Source organism: Drosophila virilis, unplaced genomic scaffold, assembly GCF_030788295.1.
Source record: "Drosophila virilis strain 15010-1051.87 unplaced genomic scaffold, Dvir_AGI_RSII-ME tig00003822, whole genome shotgun sequence".
In the NCBI taxonomy this organism is placed as follows: domain Eukaryota; kingdom Metazoa; phylum Arthropoda; class Insecta; order Diptera; family Drosophilidae; genus Drosophila; species Drosophila virilis.
Genome location: NW_027212957.1, coordinates 77419 through 97337, shown reverse-complemented (window position 1 = coordinate 97337; position 19919 = coordinate 77419). Strand labels below are relative to the sequence as shown.

Sequence of the window (19919 nt, the reverse complement as noted above, 5' to 3'; positions counted from 1 at the left end):
GTTATCGATTATCGGAAACAAACTCGATCTGCGCAGGCACTAGGAGCACCTACATCTAAAGAGATCCTTGCATTCATATATACGGACGGACGGACTGACGGACAGACAGACGGACATGGCTAGATCAACTCGGCTATTGATGCTGATCAAGAATATATATACTTTATGGGGTCGGCGATACTTACTTCTGTCTGTTACATACATTTGGATTTTGCACAAATACAATATACCCTTATATACCCTTATACCGATATACAAAAAATTGTACTTCCTATTGCTTACTGAGAAAGCGGCTTTTATTCCATTTTAATGCTGATTTCAGGTCCTGCTGTATATAATTGAGTTTTACCCATCTTTGACCGAATTGTTGAAATTTCGGTATGGGATACTTGCTGCTCTCTAACTATTCTATTTAGTTAGAGCCGAGCTCGTCGACACCATTTTTATTGACAATTCAGGTGGAGTTTCCTGAATCTCCATCAGTTGCAAATTTATGCAAGAAATTAATGTAAGAATATCTTTGCGTTGGCGATCTTCGGCGTGCCGAAAATATCGTTTCTTTCTCGTTTTAAATAAACATTAATGTATATCATAAGCTTTATTGATCTTCAAATTTGATAGCAGCATTTGTATGCTCGATGTTAGCGTTTACTTGCATCAGCATGTCGAAGCCCAGTTTGTCGTCGAAGTAACTTAAGGTTGGCAGAATGAAAAAAAAAGGATTATTTTACCCCAAAGGATAGATTTGACTTCAAATGGAATTTCAACCGGTACAAGGTGAACCAGATTACAGGTACCTATCCCTACAAAATTATAAGTGTCATCGACGATTGGGAGTTAAACTTTTGGCTTGGTTAGAAAACCATCGTTGTCGAATACGTGACATTGACGGGTCAACTTACGTTGGTTCAAGTGCTGGAGTCAGTTCCTCACGGGATAGACCTCTGACGGTTAACCTTCTCTTTGCTAGATTTTTGATTTTGAAATTGTGGATTCCTCTTGTGTTGGTGTCGCTAATATTCTGGAAGCATGTTGAGATTCAGCCGGAAATACAATACAGTGTACCGATACTATCTTCGTACAGCGACTAAAATATTCTTTGGTAACGAAAATTACGTACTTGCAGAAGAGCAACAAAAAAAGATTAAATGCAGTTTCATCTATTAATTAACTTACCTTAACAAAAAAATGATTAGGAAACAACAAAAGAAAGGCACACTTTTGGCTTGAATAAAGTCTTCGTACACCATTCTATTATAGCTGCGTACGAAATGTAAAAAAAAAGTACCGGTAGTTTTTGAATGTGTACAATCACTAACCAACATATATTACTTTAAACGAGCGCGTTGCGAAGTTGCGAACTGCATTTGGTGTTGAAATAAGAGGGTTCATGGTATTCCCTAGTCGGGAGCTCCCGACTAGTACCTATTACTTGTTATAGCTTCTATTTTTGTTTTCAATTCTTGTGTGCACATCCACACAACTCAAACATGTATGTACATGTACATTTGTAGATCTCGGGGTTTTGTCGGACGCTATGCAGGGAAACAGATATGCACACAAGTGCGCATGCACACACACATTTGTTTTTGGACTGTTAGGATTTAAAGCAAGCATACGTACATATATTAAGGAAAAACATCAGCCGCAGCGACATCGTACAATGAGCGAGATGTGGCTTCATACTGAACGTTCGACTTTCAAAGCCGGCGTTCGGCTGCTACTCTCAGCAGTCTTACTCTGTCTGGGCACACTAAAATGGGCGCAGGCACCCTCGGGGTTCCCTCGTTGCGATTTATCGTTATCCGAGAACAAGGCTGTTTGGTATATCTATACATTGTATGGTCGCACCCTTCGTTAACCAGTCAAAGTGCTCATTTGTATTTACATACATATGTCTATAAGTTTCATAGATGGTTTACTAAATGTCACTGTACCAGACGGGCGTACATATTTTAGTGGCGACATACAGGCACAATACACCCCGACATGTCAATTGCAATTGAGTGCTTAACGTAGTATCAGAGATAGAAGAAGCCTCTGTTGCTGAGTGAGGTCTGATTGTTAAGCGCTGACTGAGGAGAAGGAGGAGGTAAAACAATAGATACAATATTTTGAGTGATTAAATTAAATAAAATAAATAAATTTAAATTAAATTTAAAATAAAGGAAGTTTTTAAAAGTGAGTCTCTCACTAACAGAACTTGCTATGCTGCCGAATTGCAAATAAAATGGGTGACAGCCACTTGGCACTGAAATATAATATACATATATAAATGTATGGAGATTTTTCGATTTACGTGAATCGGTTAACGTAAACTAATTCAAATTTATGTTCGGCAGTTATAAAAAAGGAATAATAAATCGTATATCACATATCTTCTCTTTTTTACACTATTCTACAAGCTGCCCTCGTAGATTTTTAATTGTTTTTAAAGCCTTCCCATTTAAGAATTTTTACTATAAAAAGACTCGCAGAACATAAAGTCCGACTAGTTGATTTCCAGCTATGTTTCATTGCGAACAAAAGTTTGGATAACTACCGGTTTTAAATTTCTCAGTTACATTTATCTTTTGTTCTATTAATTCAAGTTCACCTTCTATTTTTGCTTTATCTATTAGAGTTAATATGGTAAGTCAATCAATGATGGTTATGGCGACCTTTCCATGATTTAATTATAAAGTTGGCTGGCTCCAGGTCCAGCGGTCCAAAAAATTGTTTTCATTGTTTTATTTAAACAGTAAGTCAATCAATACTAATCAGCATACATATTGTTTAATTATTGTTAAAAAAAAAAAAAACATTTTTGTGCAATCTCATGCTAAGAATTCGATAGCGTCAGATTGTCAAGATATTTGCATAAATACTCATATATATATACTATATATACTATACTATATATATATATGTATATATATATATATTTCGATATATGTCAAATATCATGCAATAATAGTAACTTTATGTTATAGTAGGCTGATGTCGTTAATACTTTTCATAATTTATTAAAACTAATAATTTCCGAGCTTGGTCGAAATATTATGATAAGCAAAACACTTTCTTTATAAAAAATTTTTTTAAAAAAATATAAAATAAATGCAGTCGGAAGTACTCCACCTGGGGATCCGTATACTATCTAAGCCAACAAATATGTTTAAAAAAGTTGCTTTTCCCTACCGAACTTGAGCTGGCAATTCTATTTAACCTAAATACCCCCTCATACTGGTTGTGGAGTCCAAGAAATAAGAATCAATGAAAACAAGTAAGAGGTGAGCTGGGAGTTCCTGACTTGAGAATACCAATAGCCCCCTTTTACCTACACAAAATGTAGCTCGCGCTACGAGCAAATTTAACAAGATTAGGATTTCTGATTTTGGACCTCTACACACAGACACACACATACAATTGTCTGTGAATGGGCTGATCATGGGCGCAAAAGAAAATACATTATTGGCACGCGTCTGATGCGCGCCCTTATTTTTTGAGATTTTGATGAATGAATGTTGACCCCTTATTACCTGCAGCAGTTCGTTGGGTCGAATGGGTCAACTTTTGACAAGCACCTGCATATGGAAGTCAAGTGACTGATCACCAATATTAAAACCATACATATAAAATCACATCTTGTATTTTAATTTGGTATATTTTAATATTTTAAAGATTTTTATTTTTACTCAAATTTCATTCATCAAATCATTAAAAAGAAATTGTTAAATTTGCATCGGGGACAGGCATAACGCATAAATGCTTCTATTCATACACAAAATATGCAAGTATGTGTGTATAGCTAGTCCAAAATATTTTAAATGCACACATGGCAACGCTTGGGTACCCTTACCAACGATAGCGAACTAAAATGACAGAATTTTGCATCGATGTGGCAAACCCTTTCTCTATTTCATATTAGCCGTGCCTTCAAAAGGGTAGAAATGCCTCAGCATTTGGGAAAAATTGAATTTGTGCGCAGTTTTTCTGGTCGGACAAATACACACACACACACATTGAAACGATCCCTAAACATGGAGAGAGCATTGAGAGCTGAGAGTAAGTGCGAGCGAGATAAAAGTTAACAGCGTTGCCGTTCTATTGCACAAATCATATGGAAGAGAGTGCGCAAAGCACTTTCCTGTAGAATAAGCGGTTCAAAAATACATCATATGTATATCTTACTCCCTTACTCGCGATTTTGGACCAGATGCCTCCGATACTTTTTGTGACAATGCTGTTTGTATGTGATGTCCAGTCTATATGTTGTTTGGTCAGTGGTTTTACGTTATGAAGCGGTAAAAGCCTCAGACTGCTATAAAGCTAAACTGCTCATTCTTAGTTTCTATATTGATGTAAGTCCTTATGATGCGATCAAAGTGGTCGCTTGTGCGAGATGTGCGCAGATACATATATATGTATGTACATATGTATATACATACATTAAATATAAATACACAATAACAGAAGCCTACACCTATTTATAGTGATGTTACACGGTCTACTGAACTGAACTTTATTTTCTTTTGTTATAGAGGGAGTGCATTTCAGTTCATATAGGGCAAGCTGGAGTTCAGATTGGTAACGCTTGCTGGGAATTATATTGCCTAGAGCATGGAATTCAGCCTGATGGACATATGCCCTCTGATAAAACAATTGGTGGCGGGGATGACTCCTTTAATACTTTTTTTAGTGAAACTAGTGCCAGTAAGCACGTGCCACGTGCAGTTTTCGTTGACTTAGAGCCAACTGTTGTTGATGAAGTTCGTACTGGTACATATCGACAGCTCTTCCACCCCGAACAGTTGATCACTGGCAAGGAGGATGCAGCCAACAACTACGCCCGTGGTCATTATACAATAGGAAAGGAAATTGTGGATATAGTACTAGATCGTATCCGTAAGCTTGCTGATCAGTGCACTGGTCTTCAGGGATTTTTAGTATTCCATTCATTCGGCGGAGGAACAGGCTCTGGGTTTACTTCATTGCTAATGGAACGTCTATCAGTTGATTACGGAAAGAAATCAAAACTAGAATTTTCAATTTACCCAGCTCCACAAGTACGTATAAAACAAGCTGTTGCCTTAAACTAGAGGCAAATATTCATATTTGAGTTATTTTCCAAAACAGCCTGACAAGGAAAGCGAATGATCCAATTTAAAGAACTTTTTCGGATTTCGAGCGAGCGTACCTAAAACTAAAATTGCATACATATGTTTTGTAACATATTATATATTTTTTTTTTCAAGGTTTCAACTGCGGTGGTCGAGCCATACAACTCAATTTTGACCACCCACACCACTCTCGAACACTCTGACTGCGCATTCATGGTTGACAACGAAGCCATATATGACATTTGCCGTCGCAATTTAGACATTGAGCGTCCCACCTATATGAACCTAAATCGTTTAATTGGTCAAATAGTTTCCTCAATAACAGCGTCGTTGCGCTTCGACGGAGCGCTTAATGTTGATTTAACTGAGTTTCAAACCAATTTGGTTCCCTACCCACGCATTCATTTTCCCCTGGCGACATATGCTCCAGTAATTTCCGTTGAAAAAGCTTATCATGAGCAACTAACTGTTGCTGAAATAACAAATGCATGCTTCGAACCCGCAAATCAGATGGTCAAATGTGATCCGAGGCACGGAAAATATATGGCATGCTGCATGCTCTATCGCGGTGATGTGGTACCTAAAGATGTTAATGCAGCAATCGCTACAATCAAAACAAAACGATCAATTCAGTTCGTTGACTGGTGTCCAACTGGCTTTAAAGTTGGTATTAACTATCAACCACCCACTGTGGTGCCAGGAGGCGATCTAGCAAAAGTTCAACGCGCGGTGTGCATGTTATCTAACACCACAGCCATAGCTGAAGCCTGGGCTCGTTTGGATCATAAGTTTGATTTAATGTATGCCAAGCGTGCTTTTGTACACTGGTACGTTGGAGAAGGTATGGAAGAAGGAGAATTCTCTGAAGCTAGGGAGGATCTAGCCGCTCTTGAGAAGGATTATGAAGAGGTGGGACTTGACTCAAATACCTATGTAGACGAAGGTGATGAGTACTAAGAAGTATATTGTTACGCATGCTCGGAATGACTAACTACAAAATAAAGCTCTGTAAAAAAAAATGATTTTACCAAACAGTTTCCATTGAGATGATTTTCGATTTTATATTGCACTTAACAATTAAAAATGTAATAAAACAAATAAATATTGCAATAAAAAAATTTTTTAATTTTTCTTTTTTAAACTTTAAGCATACAAAGTATAAAACGAATTTCATCCTTAAATAAATAACGATTTGATTATTTTTCTAAAATGATACTTTAATTTTTGGATAAAAAGTTATTAAGCCAAGTTTCAATGACTGGCAAATTCTCTTTACTCCACAGTGTTTCTTCTCTTATGTTGCGGAGAGACTTTTCAATTATGTGTTGTGCACTCCCGAAATCTCCAGAATGCTTCTCATAAAGCTCCTTTACCATGTCATAGCCTTTTTGAGTCAGAAAAAACCCGGTTGCTGAACCTATTAAATGATCCCATAAATTGGTGTTATTTTTAAATCTGAAAGATAAAATATAAAGTTACATCAAACATAATTAATGACTAGCAATTAATACGGTGATTAGATGAAAACTCTTTTTTCAAAATACTTTTTGTTGTACCGAAGTTGCAAACAGAAGATACAAGCAACACCGAATTTCTTAGACTCTTTGTTGTGCTAATGCCAGGCAATATAAATACTATGGTGAGAACCGCCCATACATGTGGTTTTTGATGCTAACACGAGCATCGAAGTCAGTCGTCAGCCTGCCTTTACCAAAGCTGGTCGATGGTGCTCTGCTACATTTCGTTTTCGAAGTTTATTGCGCGAAGAACATTTGCACCTACAATCGACTTTTGTCAGTTTTATTATAGGTATTATTTTATATAAGATGTAATGCCTTATATGCAATTGTAGAGAGAGTTTTACAAAATAAAATTTTTTCTTGGGCAAAGCTCATTTTTGCAACAAATATCATCATACCAGTTGAGTTTAACTTTTATTTTTACATTGCCAATTTTTTTTGAGAAGTGGTTATCTCAGCCATGCATGTATGAGTAAATTAAAATATGTAAATGTGTATGTAGTGTTGGTATAACGGAATAACGTATTCACTGTAGTGGTTTTGCTCTCAACCATGACCTACTCCAAATTTGTAATCACATATTTATGTTATTTAATGAGGTTGGCACACACAGAAAATAAGTATCTTTAAAGTCGGAATCTCACCAAAAACAAGCTCATTGATTGAAATACAATAATTAAATAAATATATTTAAATACCCACATTAATATATATTTAAATAATGAGGCTATTGCTTTTTGTTTGCGCCAGCGAAGTAATAATAATAATTAATCATTTAATTTAAACAAATTATATAAATATTAGCATCAAATTAGAGTTACTTCTATTATACCGATCCAACCTCAGTACGCATTATACAATACATACATAAATGTGAATACAAATTTGGGGCTAATCATGGTTAGCTCAAGAGAACTACCACAATTAGTTTCTTCGGTACAAAAAGCCACTGCATTTAATATATTGACTCATACAAAAATACTTTAATGTATGTACATATGTATCTATGTATGTACACACAATTGCAAGCATACTTGATTGCTCGGCCCTTATAAAGCCGAAGGTGATAGTATATTCTATAATTAATGTTTTCCCTCGTTAAGTTTTAAGAGAGAGAAGAGCGCGAAGATATTAATTTCGATCTCAATTTTTTGAAAATTAAACTGTAAGATTTTGTTGTATAGCGTTAGTTATCTGAGTATTTATATTGTCTTTGGTCATACGCTCAAATATCCAAAGATCGGACCAGCTGCTTGAAAATTAATTAATGAAAGCACCAGATGAAAGCAAATTCTGCCTCTGATTTCGATTTTTGTTTTTCTATAGCATTTGAGTTTAACCACTGTACTTTTCTAAATCATTGCACTATAATGACATGCGCAGAACAAAAGGTGGCATTTTTAATTATAAAGTAAACTTATTTTGCTTCACAGACGCACACTTGTACTTCTGCACCAAAATGAGTGCTAAGCAATAACGTATTAATAAGAAATTAAATTTTCTTTGGCTTTAGAAGAACAGCTCATCGCTTAGACAAAATGTTTATGTAGTCTGTTTTTAAATAGGATACTTTTATAGTCCAAAACGAAAACTGATAAAAATCTGCCAGATTCGTTAGTTGAAAGTGAGTGGAAAATATGACATGTGGCTTTGAGAGCTACAGGCATAGCTCTAGAAGAGTGCAGTAGTTTATATCAGAAATATGAAATTTATGAATTTATTTTTGTCTGTTAGAACATTTTAAGTCGCTTCTGAGACGAATCTAATAATCTTATCTAATAATAGAAAAATGTATTTAATTGAAAATTAAAAAATCTTCCAACAATAGTGTACATTTGCTTTATCATATCAAGAACAAACTCGAAATATAATGCTTTCTAGACCTTACCATCTTTATTACCAGTCAGTCAGATAATTAACGTGCGAATATAATGGAACCACATCTATGTTTTATATTATCTACGTACCTATTATAAAATGAATAAAATGCATAAAATAACTACATTTCATGAATAAAATATAAAGATATGTAGGTTGATGAGAAACATTGAAGCTTAAATATTTTTAGCAATTTAACGTGGGCAAATGCACGGACTTACTTCTGCCGAATCGGCGTCCAATATTCAGATAAGAAATTAAATAATGTGTAATAGCCACTGGAGCTTCCGGTTAGTGAGGAAAAAATTAAGAATTGATCATTTTCGGTGAAATTGGAATGTTCTTCAAAAATCGACAATTCTAGCAGTCGGTAGATCTTTTCGGACTGGGTGGAACAACCAGCTAGGGTCTTTAATAAATAGGTTCTTTCACTCTGTATTCGTGTTTTTGGAAACTGAATCACTCGTTCAAGTCCAAATTGCCATTCATCAGTGGAACCCCACTTAAAAACAGGGCAAATATAATGATTTGGTACCCTAAAATACAAAAAAATGTTATTGTGTAAAACATAGAATTGCAGAAATACTGACGGATTTTCCAAATTTGGGGTGGCCATGTTTAGCCAGACTTTGTATGCATCCTTAGCTTCTTTAATGCATGGACGAAAACCTGAACGACACAAAAATCTTTTAGTTAATGAGCGTAAGTCTTTTTTCCAGTTATCTTCTGTTTCAATTTCAGCTCCTAATTCCTCATATAATGGCGTTAGAAGAGCTAAAACATATTCCTGAAATTATAAGCTATGTTATTAATGTTTATTTAATAAAATGGTGAATACTTGCCTCAAATTTTTTATGAACCTCTGACATATCAATACGCCGACCAATTTGATCAATGAATGTGAAGACCGGATTCCATATGATATGATTTCGCTCGAATTTCATAAATAGTGTCATGTTGAAGGCAGTAGCAAAACTTAAATCACCAGCGTAAGCGAGGTTCCAAGCGTCATGTAATAGTTTTGCCCTAAAAATGCTACAAGTCTCAGTACAAATCGCCAAACAATTATATTTGACATACATACATATGTACATATCACTAAAGTAAACATATACATTGAGAAAGTAAGAGACTGGTGTTTCATAAATAGTGTGTTTAAAAACATAAAAAATTTTATTAAAAAACTACAGGAATAGAATGGACAACTAAGATTGTTATGTGTGTGACCGACTAAAAGATACTCTAAGCTTTCTTCAACCAACACCAATTTTAGTTCTCGCTACACGCTCGCCATGGGTTCATAGTTTATTTATAAACTATTTAATAAATAAAGGGCTATACTTACTTATGAATAATGCTAGATAAAAACAAGTTAGAGGCTCTTGTCGGCAGTTCCCGATTAGGAGATAACCGGAACCCTCTTCTACCAACATCAAATACTTTTCCTTAAGAAGTAATAAAATTAAATTTAAATATTAAAGAAAGGCTATCTTCGGCATGCCGAAGATCTAAGACCCTTGCAGACCCAATCTTTTCATAACGCTTATAGAGCTTTGCCCGCATCTAAGGAGCACAGGGAAAATAGTTAATGCCGAGCTTGGGCAAGATAGATTGATAACCAAAAAAGGTTTTTCATCAAAAACCTAGTTTTCGATCGATCGTAGTAGTCCGATGTATATAGGAATATATTGAATGACAAAAAATTTGTCATACAACTTAATTTTCGACCGATTGCTCCTATGGCAGCTGTATGATATAGCGGTCCGATCTCAAAAGGATGTTGCATATTTAAGAAGAGCATGACTTGATAAACAAAATGTGTCTTCATACAACAACTTCATTTTCAACCGATCGTTCCTATGGCATCTATATTAATAGGATTTTTATACCCTAAACCCATTCAAAATGCGAAGAAAGGGTATATTGTATTTGTGCAAAATTCAAATGTATGTAACAGGCAGAAGGAAGCATCTTCGACCCCAAAAAGTATATATATTCTTGATTAACATCAATAGCCGACTCGATCCAGCCATGTTCGTCTGTCTGTCTGTCCGTCCGTCCGTCTGTTCGTATGTATAAACGCAAGGATCTCAGAACTTATAAGAGCTAGAGACTTGAAATTTTAGATGTTGTAGCTTGTTTCTATAAAAATCGATTACGATATCCTGTTTTTGGGCCAATTTTGGTAAATAATAAGAGCTAGAGTTACCAAACTTGACATATAGCTTCTAAAATAGAATATATATGCATTTGTTGTTGGAAGAAGAGGATTCCCTAGTCGCTCCCGACCAGAACCTCTTACTTGTTTTTCATATAACAACTTAATTTTCGACCGGTCGTTCTTATGGCAACTATATGATATAGTACTCCGATCTTATTAGCATTTTGCCTATATATGAGAAATATAGTAAGTAGAACTTAAAAATGCCGAGTTTGGTCAACATATCTTGAAAAACAAAATGTTTTTCATACAACAGCTTAATTTTTGACGGATTGATCCTTTGGCAGCTATATGATATAGTCGTCCGATATCAACAGGATTTTGCATATATATGAGGATCATAGTAAAACTAATAAATGCCGAGTTTGGTAGATAACTTTAAAAACAAATTGATTTTTCATACAACAACTTAATTTTCAACCGATCGTTCTAATGGTAGCTTTATGATATAGTGGTCCGATCTTAATAGAATTTTACACATATATAAAGAGAATAGTAAAACTAATAAATGATGACTTTTGTCAAGATATCTTGAAAAACAAAATGTTTTTTCATACAACAATTAAATTTTCTACTGATCGATCCTATGGCAGCTATATGATATAGTAGGCCGATCTTATTAAGATTTAGCATTTATATGAGGAGTATGGTAAAACTAAAAAATACCGAATTTGGTCAAGATATCTTGAAAAACAATAAGTTTTTTTATACAACCTTATTTTCTGCTGATCGTTCCTATGGCAATATGATATTGTAGTTCGATCTTAAAATTATTTTGTCTATATATGAGGAGTATAGTAAAACTAATATATGCCGAGTTTTCTCTAGATATCTTGAAAAACAAAATGTTTTTTCATACAACAGCTTAATTTTCCACCGATCGCTCCTATGGCAACTATATGATATGGTGGTCCGATCTTAATAGGATTATGCATGTATATGGGGAGTAAAGTAAAATTAATAAATGCCGAGTTTGGTCAAGATATCTTGATAAACAATATGTTTTTCAAACAAAATCTTAATTTTCGACCGAACGTACCTATGGTAGTTTTATGATATAGTGGTCCGATCCAGTTTTGGTTTTGACATATGTGTTTTCATTAAGATAGCTTTAAAACTGAGAGACTAGTTCGCATAGAAACAGACAGACGGACATGGCTATATCGACTCCGCTGTGGAGTCGGAGAGTCGGAGATGTATACTTCTCTGCAAGGGTGTAAAAACAAACAATTTCATCACACTTTTCGAAAAATCTAAGAAAGTAGGTATATTTATAGTTTACTAAATAATACTTAAGGAAATGATTTTTTTAAGGCTCACCTCGTATATGTTGGTACTACGGTGCGTCCAATCTCAGTTTGCAGAAATGCTGAGAGCATTTTCCAATTTTCTTCGTCGTAATTAACTGGGAATGGACCAATTTCTTCCTGGTTTATAATAATAAATTTATCATTTCCTGGCATATTATTGATATTTATTTGCCGAGTCTTTTCCATCCACACATAAGGACTGCTATTAGAGAAATTAAGTGTATCTTGTTGATTAATAATAATTGGAATCCACCAAAGCATTTTGTCTTGATCTGGTACATCATGTGGTCTTTCTCTAAGATACACTTTTTGTTGTATAGTCGCAGTATTAGTTTCATAATCCCTGTGGACAGTAATGACTGGTAGGCGTTGATAGGCAAGCCATGTACCGACAATATCAGTCAGTCTGTATTGGCTTTTTAGCGTTCCATCCTTTAGCGCCTGCGACGTCAACGCACTCCAAAGATCATCTCCAACAAATGTTTTATACTGATAATCTTCAATAAACTTTTTCAATCCTTTTTGCAACGTGTCCTTACCCAAGGTAAAGTTTAGCATGCGTATAACAAGTTCGGTTTTGTAAGAAATTGTCTCTTGCTTCATTGCAGTAATACGTGAATGTGGATATCTTTTACTGAATTCATAGTATAATGAATAAAGGGTAGTCATTGGATATTTTCCATTAAACTCGACTCCTCCATCTAACTGTATATTTAGTTTATTTGAAATCCCTAATCTTTATTAAGTAAACATCAAGACTTACCTTTATAACAGTTTCTGATGCTAAAAAACTTGCCAGCGCTTTATTAAGATGATCGTCAGTCCACCATTCAGGAGTCACCCACGAACCAATCCATTGATATATAAGCTCCTGTGCTATGTCATAATAACGATTTTGTGTAATAACGCTTTCTCTGTTGAAATATGGTTGTTAAAATAAATTTGCATTTCGATGCTTAAAATTGATCTTACTTAAACAACAACAAACCCCAATTATCCACCGGACGCACTATTGGCAGTTCAGGTATGACAACCACATCAATTTTAGAAATAGGTACAGGTATTCCAAAATAATTTTGAATAGTTTTATAAGCAAGGAGAGTTTTTTTATAAATGTGCTAAAATAAACGTAACATAAAACATTTAAATATTTTGTAGACGGGTGTACAGTGGAAATGTAAGCAAGTAAGAAATTATAATCGGGAGCTCCCGACTAGGGGATACCCTGAACCCTCTTCTTCCAACATCAAACGCATATATACATTCTATTTTAGAAGCTATATGTCAAGTTTGGTAACTCTAATTGTTATTATTTACCAAAATTGCCCAAAATAGCAGGATGTTGATATCGATTTTTAACGATTGCTTGAAAATGGAGTAAGTTATCGATTATCAGAAACAAACTCGGTATGCGCAGGCACCAGGAGCACCTACATCTAAAATTTCAAGTCTCTAGCTCTTATAGATTCTGAGAACCTTGCGTTCATACATAAGGACAGACGGACAGATAGGCAGACGGACATGGTTAGATCGACTCGGCTATTGATGCTGATCAAGAATGTATATCCTTTATGGGGTCGGAGATGCTTCCTTCTGCCTGTTACATACATTTGGAGATTGCACAAATACAATGTACCCTTATAGCCATTTTTAATGGGTTCAGGCAAAGACAATATTAATTTTTATTTTTTTCATTTTATTATTTTTTGTTCGAATTATAAAGAACAAAGTACGCAGGGAACACCGCGAGGAGGCCATTATAATTATAATGGGGTCATAATTAATATGACCTTCGAGTCGACTTGAAATGTAATTGTATTTTTTAGCACTCTTTTATTTCTTAATTGGAGAATAAAAATAATATTAATTAAATTTAATGAAATTATGTAAATATTTGCATCGACTTAGAAATAAATATTTTCTGCGGAGCCAACCTCAGTACACAAAATGCATTCATATATCAACACAAATTTGGGATAGGTCATGATCTGCGTAAGAAAACTAACAAAATTAATTTCTTGCCAGCTAAAGCCAAAGCAATGAATAACAACACATACATACATACTTTATAGTTCTTATGCATGTATAATTCACGCATACAACCAAAGGTGCACGCACGCTATTGGCTGAGACAAGAACTTTTTTCGAACATACACTGTCCAAAAAGAAAAGTGAAACCAATGTATGTGTGCTATTTTCTTAATATAGTTATTGCGCAAGAAGCGCCTTGTGTAAAAATTATAAAAGTTCTTAAATTTTCCTGTAAAATTGTTTGTTAACATCTAGGGTAATATATCATTAAAATAAAGCATGCATTTCATGGATAAAGCACAAGCACTTTGCGTCGATCGTAAGTTCTAAACTTTTTCGCTCAATGTACTTCGAAAACGAAGCAACGCAAAGCAGCATCGACCAGCTTTGCTGAAGGCAGGCTGGCGACTAACTTCGTAGCTCGTGTCAGCATCAGCAAGCCGCGACTTCGGCATTCGATCGTCTGGTCTTTAGAGAACGAACAACCAGTCGGCATGCATGCCGTACGAAGCCTCAAAGGCCAGGCTAGAAATTTTGCGTGGCATTCTAATGTATGGGCGTTACTCATCTTAGTGTTTATATTGTCTTTGGTTCAGGGTATTAAAACGAGAATGAACAGTTATTCTCGGCACTCCGAAGATCTAATACCCTTGCAGACCCAACCCTTTCATAATGCCAATAGTGCTTTGTGAGTATCTAAGAAGCACGGGAAAATAGTTTATGACGAGCTTGGTCATGATATCTTGATAAACAAAAATTTTTTGTATACATGAAACTAGTTTTTGGTCGATCGTTCCTATGGCGGCAAAATGATATAATAGTCCGGTGTTGACAGGATTTTGTATATATATGAGAACCATAGTAAAACTAATAAATGTTGAGTTTGCTGAAGTTTTCTTGATGAACAAAAATGATTTTCACACAAAAACTAAATTTTAAACTAATCGTTTGCATGGCAGCTATACGATATAGTGGTCCGATCTTAATAGAATTTTTCATTTATATGGGGGCATGGTAAAACTAATAAATGCCGATTTGTTTCAAGATTTCTTGATAAACAAAAATATTTTGCAAACAACAACTTAATTTTCGGCCCATCGTTCACATGGCAGCTATATATTTAGCATTTCGCATATATATGACGAGCATAGTAAAACTAATAAATGTTGAGTTTGGTGAAGATATCTTGATATACAAAAATGTTATTTATACAACTAACTAATTTTCGACCGATCGTTCCTATGGCAAGTATATGAAATGGTGGTTCCGACATCTGTGCTGAGAGCAACAGAAAAGGGACTTCTGCAAGGTCTGGTAAAGAAAGCTTTAAAACTGAGAGACTAGTTCGCATAGAAACAGAGAGACGGACGGCGGACATGGGTATATCGACTCGGCTTTCGATACTGATCATATATATACTTTATTAGGTAGGAGATGCTGCCTTCCGCCCGTTACATACAATTGCCAAAATCCATTATATCCATTTTAATCAGGGTCCTGATCAAGATCAAAAAAGAAAGCCGTCTTCTATAGCATCAGATTATGCAAAACACAATCACACTATGTATATACATAAATGTACACATTCAATGTGTATGAATGCAAGTGCGCTGTCAGTGATCATACTGTTTGTTCGAATCAAATTATTCACAAACACGGTGCTTACTAGGAGTCTTTCGCACACTTGCACGTATACGACAAATGGTAAGGATTTGATTATCTCTGCAGCTCTGGTGTTGATAGCGATCCAATTATTTTGCGAGCTTTTTAGTATCTAGTAAGTCGTTGACTATAAAAGGTCTCCCAATAATTTGACTTAGATCTTCCCGCAGCAGAGAATCTTGGACAGACGAAAAGAAATGCTTCATCTCTGGCCCGCGCACAATGTGTGCAAAACGAATTTAAACGTCTCGTGCTTGAAGCGCCCGGGTCCCTTCAGTAATTGAGTCAGGTAGAAATCTTTCTGACCGTGCTTCTTACTCACCCAAGGCCATATGTCCGGGATCAGCGATCGTACCGGAGTAGCTCTCCACCTCACCTGCCATGCTGTTGCCCCCTGTCTCCATTGCTGGCCAGCACTAGTGCTGCATCTTCGGAGACAGTACAGATGGATCTGAGGCATCAGCTTCGTAATTTGGGCACAACAAAGAATGCTCGGTTTAAGTTATCTCTTTGTTAAACATACATGACTAGCGCACTCTTGGTTTATTTAATACAGCACATATATTAATAATTAACAGAGTTTACTTTTTGCTGAATGGTATGTACTTCTGCTCATTAAAAGCATTAAAAGCTCATTATATATTTCGTCAAAAGTTTTGGTTTTATTTTCAATAAATTAAAATCAAATATAATGTCCAAAAGATTCATTATTATGTCTGAAAATGCCGTTGATCCCATTAACATTCATTTTAATTGTATGTTTTTATACCCTGAACCTATTAAAAATGGGTATAAGGGTATATTGTATTTGTGCAATATCCAAATGTATGTAACATGCAGAAGGAAGCATCTCCGGCCCCATAAAGTATATATATTCTTGATCAGCACCAATAGCCGAGTCGATCTAGCCATGTCCATCTGTCTGTCCGTCCGTATGTATGAACGCAAGGACCTCATAACCTATAAGAGCTAGAGACTTGCAATTTTAGATGAAGGTGCTCCTAGTTCCCGCGCAGATCGAGCTTGTTTCCGATAATCGATAACTTACTCCGTTTCCAAACAATCGATAAAAATCGATATCGACATCCGGTTTTTTTTTGGCAAATTGGGTAAATAATAAGAGCTAGAGCCACCAAACATGATATGTTGCTTCTAGAATATTATAGATATTTCAGTATCTTTCATTTCATACCTATCGTCACCTCCTCGCTACCACCCTAGAGCTATAAATCAAGTTAATAACCCAACTTTTATTCCCAACCAATTTAAACCACAATTTAAATGCAATTGATTTTGTCAGAATACACAAATATTCTATGGTACAATAAGATATACTGTAGAAAATTTCATAAAGATCGGTTAAGAAAAACCAAAGTTGTATGCAACTGCGCAATTGAATGGGGCAGCAGCTTTAAGAATTCCTGTATGCATGTAAACACACACATTCATGCGCGTCTGCTTCGCATTCTAACAGCATGGTAATTGCATCTTTTTTTTGCAATGTTAGTTTAGTTCCTTTTTTTATCATAAGTACTTAATTGTTGGTGTGGCTGCTGAGTAGAGGCATAGCAGGTGGTGCGGTCTGTCGCGAGTTCGAGCCCTACCGGGGAAAGTATTATTTTTATTTTTGCTGGTGTGGCTGTTGAGTAGAGTCGACAGCAAGTAATGCGGTCAGTTGCGACTTCGAGCCCTGCCAAGGAAACTTTTTTTTATTAATTTATTTGTCGGGAGCTCCCGACTAGAACCTCTATATTGTTACATTTTTGATAAAAAGTTTACACAGTCCTTTTGATGAATCTCCGATAGTGGTAGTCCATATATCCTCGGAGGTACCGCTGTTGTTGTAGTCATCTTATTTCTTTTGTTCTTTGAAATAAGTCCCATCTTAAATATTACTGCCGAAGCAGTATTTTCGAAGAAATTGTTTTTACAAAGTTGTATACACAAAACTAAGCTAGAATTGAAACATTGAATTGGATCTGAACCCGCGCATAAGTCTCAGCTGCTATATCCGGCAAGCCGAATCCGCATACGCCAACCCTGTCGCTTGCGACATGGGCAAGTGTCAAGTTACCGCTGCTTGCTGCAGTGGCCGGGCACTGAACTCATGCGTCAGCAGAATGTCGCAATGTAAGCAAAGTGCACTGCAACATTCTTGCGTTCTTATAAACAAAAGAGTGTTCCTTTGACATAAATATGAAGTGAAATTCTTATGTGTTAACTTATATACTTTATGGGGTCCAAGATGCTTCCTTCTGCCTTTTTTATACATTTGCACAATATATAATACCTTCTTTACCCGTTTTCAATGGGTTCAGGGCTTAAAAACAGGACGGATCTCTTTTATTTTATCACTAACAAGACTACATATAGACTGCACATACTGAACAACCATTGGGACCAAAAAAATTCGAATTCGCTAGCGAGAGTGAGTTGTACACTTCATGAAATTGCTTTAGCTTACTCTCTTCCATATGATTTGTGCTATATAACGACATAGCTGGTTTTTTTTAGCTTGCTTCCACTTACTCAGTGCTCTCAATGCTCTCTATTTATGTTAAGGGATCACATATATATATATATATATAAGTATATATATATATATATATATATATATATATATATATATATATATATATATATATATATATATATATATATATATATATATATGGCATGGAAAAATGCCATCGGTGGCATTTTTCCCCTTTTGAAGGCTCGAATAATAAAATGAATAATGAAATAAGGGTACCTAAGCATTGACATGTGTGCATTTACGATTCTTTGGACTTTCTGTATTCACGCATTCTTGCATTTTTTGAATATACATAGAAGCATTTATGCGCGTGCCAATAATGAAATTTTCTTTTACGGTCATGATCTGCCCATTCACCCACATTTGTGTGTGCTTAGAGACTGAAGTACCACCAAAACTTTAAATCTTCTCAAATTTGTGAGGGGCAGGTAGGCAACTAACAGGCACATTAGCGTATAAATTGTTCTATTCATATACAAAATATGCAAGTCTGCTTGAAAATAATTTAAATAAACACATGGCAACGCTTACCCTTACGAACGATAACAATGCAAGAAATTCCTAACGACGTAGCAAACCCTTTTAATATTTCATATTACTCGTCCCTTTAATAGGGAAGCAAGTTACCGACTTTTGAGAAAAATTGAATTTGTGGGCATTTTTGCTTGTGCGGACAAATACACACACAGACAGTACAACGGGAAATACACAAATAAAAAGAGCACTGAAAGTAATCCAAAGCAGCCTGTAGTGCGGGGGAATATAATCAAGTAGCTATGCACAAGTCATATATATTTACTCTCTCTTACTTACTCTCTTGCTCTCTTGCTAACAAAAACGTAGGCGACTTTGGACCAGCCGCACAAAAAACGAGAAGCCCCACCGCCGTTCACTGCTTTTTCAGTCTATATGTTGTTTGATTAGTGGCAACAGCAACCTTTTTTGCAACTAATAATTTCCCTCTACATTCGTGAAACAACAGAATTCAAACAGTTCAATTCAATTTTAATTTAATTTATCAATTCAATTGTTGTTAATGCAAGAACATAAATATTCTTATGTGTACGGATCGAAAAATTGTTCCTAAAATTGAGAGCGTTTAACTGCTCCTGAATTTTAAATGGCAAGTACAAAATAAAAAACATATATCTCTTACCTTTAATTGATTTGTTCGATCTTGAAAACTCCAAAAATTAATAACGGGATCTGTTGAATTCCTTGCCGTTTTCAAGTCATCTTTTAATTTAAAAAGTGCTGATGTCACAAAGCCAAATGTAAAAGTGGACATAGGTGGAGTTTGTTCAAAATGATCTATTACATGGTCTTTAAGAATTGAGCTGCAATTTAAAATTTAACTTGTTTATATGCGTTTATATTATAGATATAATAAGAGGTAACAATAATATATGCAGTAAAGTTTTTGTATACCATAGAATTACAAAGGTTTTTTATTATAATTTGGTTTTAAATAATTTGCCTTAAAAAAGCATGATTTATATTATAAGATGATTAGATATTATTATGATGAATTACATATACGGACAGACGGACATGGCTAGGTCGACTCGACTATTGGTGCTGATCAAGAATATATATACTTTATGGGGTCGGAGATGCATCCTTCTGCCTGTTGCATACATTTGGATTTTGCAAAAATATAAT

At 35.2% G+C, this 19919-nt stretch overlaps 2 protein-coding genes and 1 long non-coding RNA gene across 5 annotated transcripts in view; 1 reads left to right on the top strand and 2 right to left on the bottom strand.

Moving 5' to 3' along the window:
* Nucleotides 1–2480: 2480 nt before the first annotated feature.
* alphaTub85E (alpha-Tubulin at 85E) lies at nt 2481–6200 on the top strand. Of its 3 annotated transcripts, none has more exons than XM_002058700.4 (3): nt 2481–2631; nt 4521–5045; nt 5235–6199. In XM_002058700.4, exons 1-3 carry the CDS (start codon nt 2629–2631, stop codon nt 6054–6056), a joined length of 1350 nt encoding a protein of 449 aa, XP_002058736.2. In that variant the 5' UTR covers nt 2481–2628; the 3' UTR covers nt 6057–6199. The 3 variants fall into 3 exon arrangements, with proteins under 3 accessions (XP_002058736.2, XP_032289866.2, XP_070067251.1); XM_032433975.2 differs by lacking the exon at nt 2481–2631 and adding an exon at nt 4221–4340 and having other exon boundaries at nt 5235–6200; XM_070211150.1 differs by lacking the exons at nt 2481–2631; nt 5235–6199 and adding exons at nt 4221–4340; nt 5116–5192.
* LOC116650406 (uncharacterized) lies at nt 4466–5121 on the bottom strand. The gene is made up of 2 exons (XR_004303370.2): nt 5034–5121; nt 4466–4973 (listed from the first exon to the last, which is right to left on the bottom strand). It is a non-coding gene; the product is annotated as an uncharacterized lncRNA (long non-coding RNA).
* A 31-nt stretch (nt 6201–6231) lies between the features above and the next one.
* LOC26531103 (aminopeptidase N) overlaps nt 6232–19919 on the bottom strand; it is a 77353-nt gene continuing 63665 nt past the window's right edge. The window contains exons 5-12 of the mRNA XM_032433974.2: nt 19414–19594; nt 13001–13146; nt 12792–12942; nt 12039–12733; nt 9340–9523; nt 9088–9284; nt 8719–9033; nt 6232–6554 (exon numbers count right to left, since the gene is read on the bottom strand). Of these exons, the coding sequence (XP_032289865.1) occupies nt 6317–6554; nt 8719–9033; nt 9088–9284; nt 9340–9523; nt 12039–12733; nt 12792–12942; nt 13001–13146; nt 19414–19594 (2107 nt within the window). The 3' untranslated portion in view covers nt 6232–6316. The remainder of the gene's footprint in view (nt 6555–8718; nt 9034–9087; nt 9285–9339; nt 9524–12038; nt 12734–12791; nt 12943–13000; nt 13147–19413; nt 19595–19919) is intronic.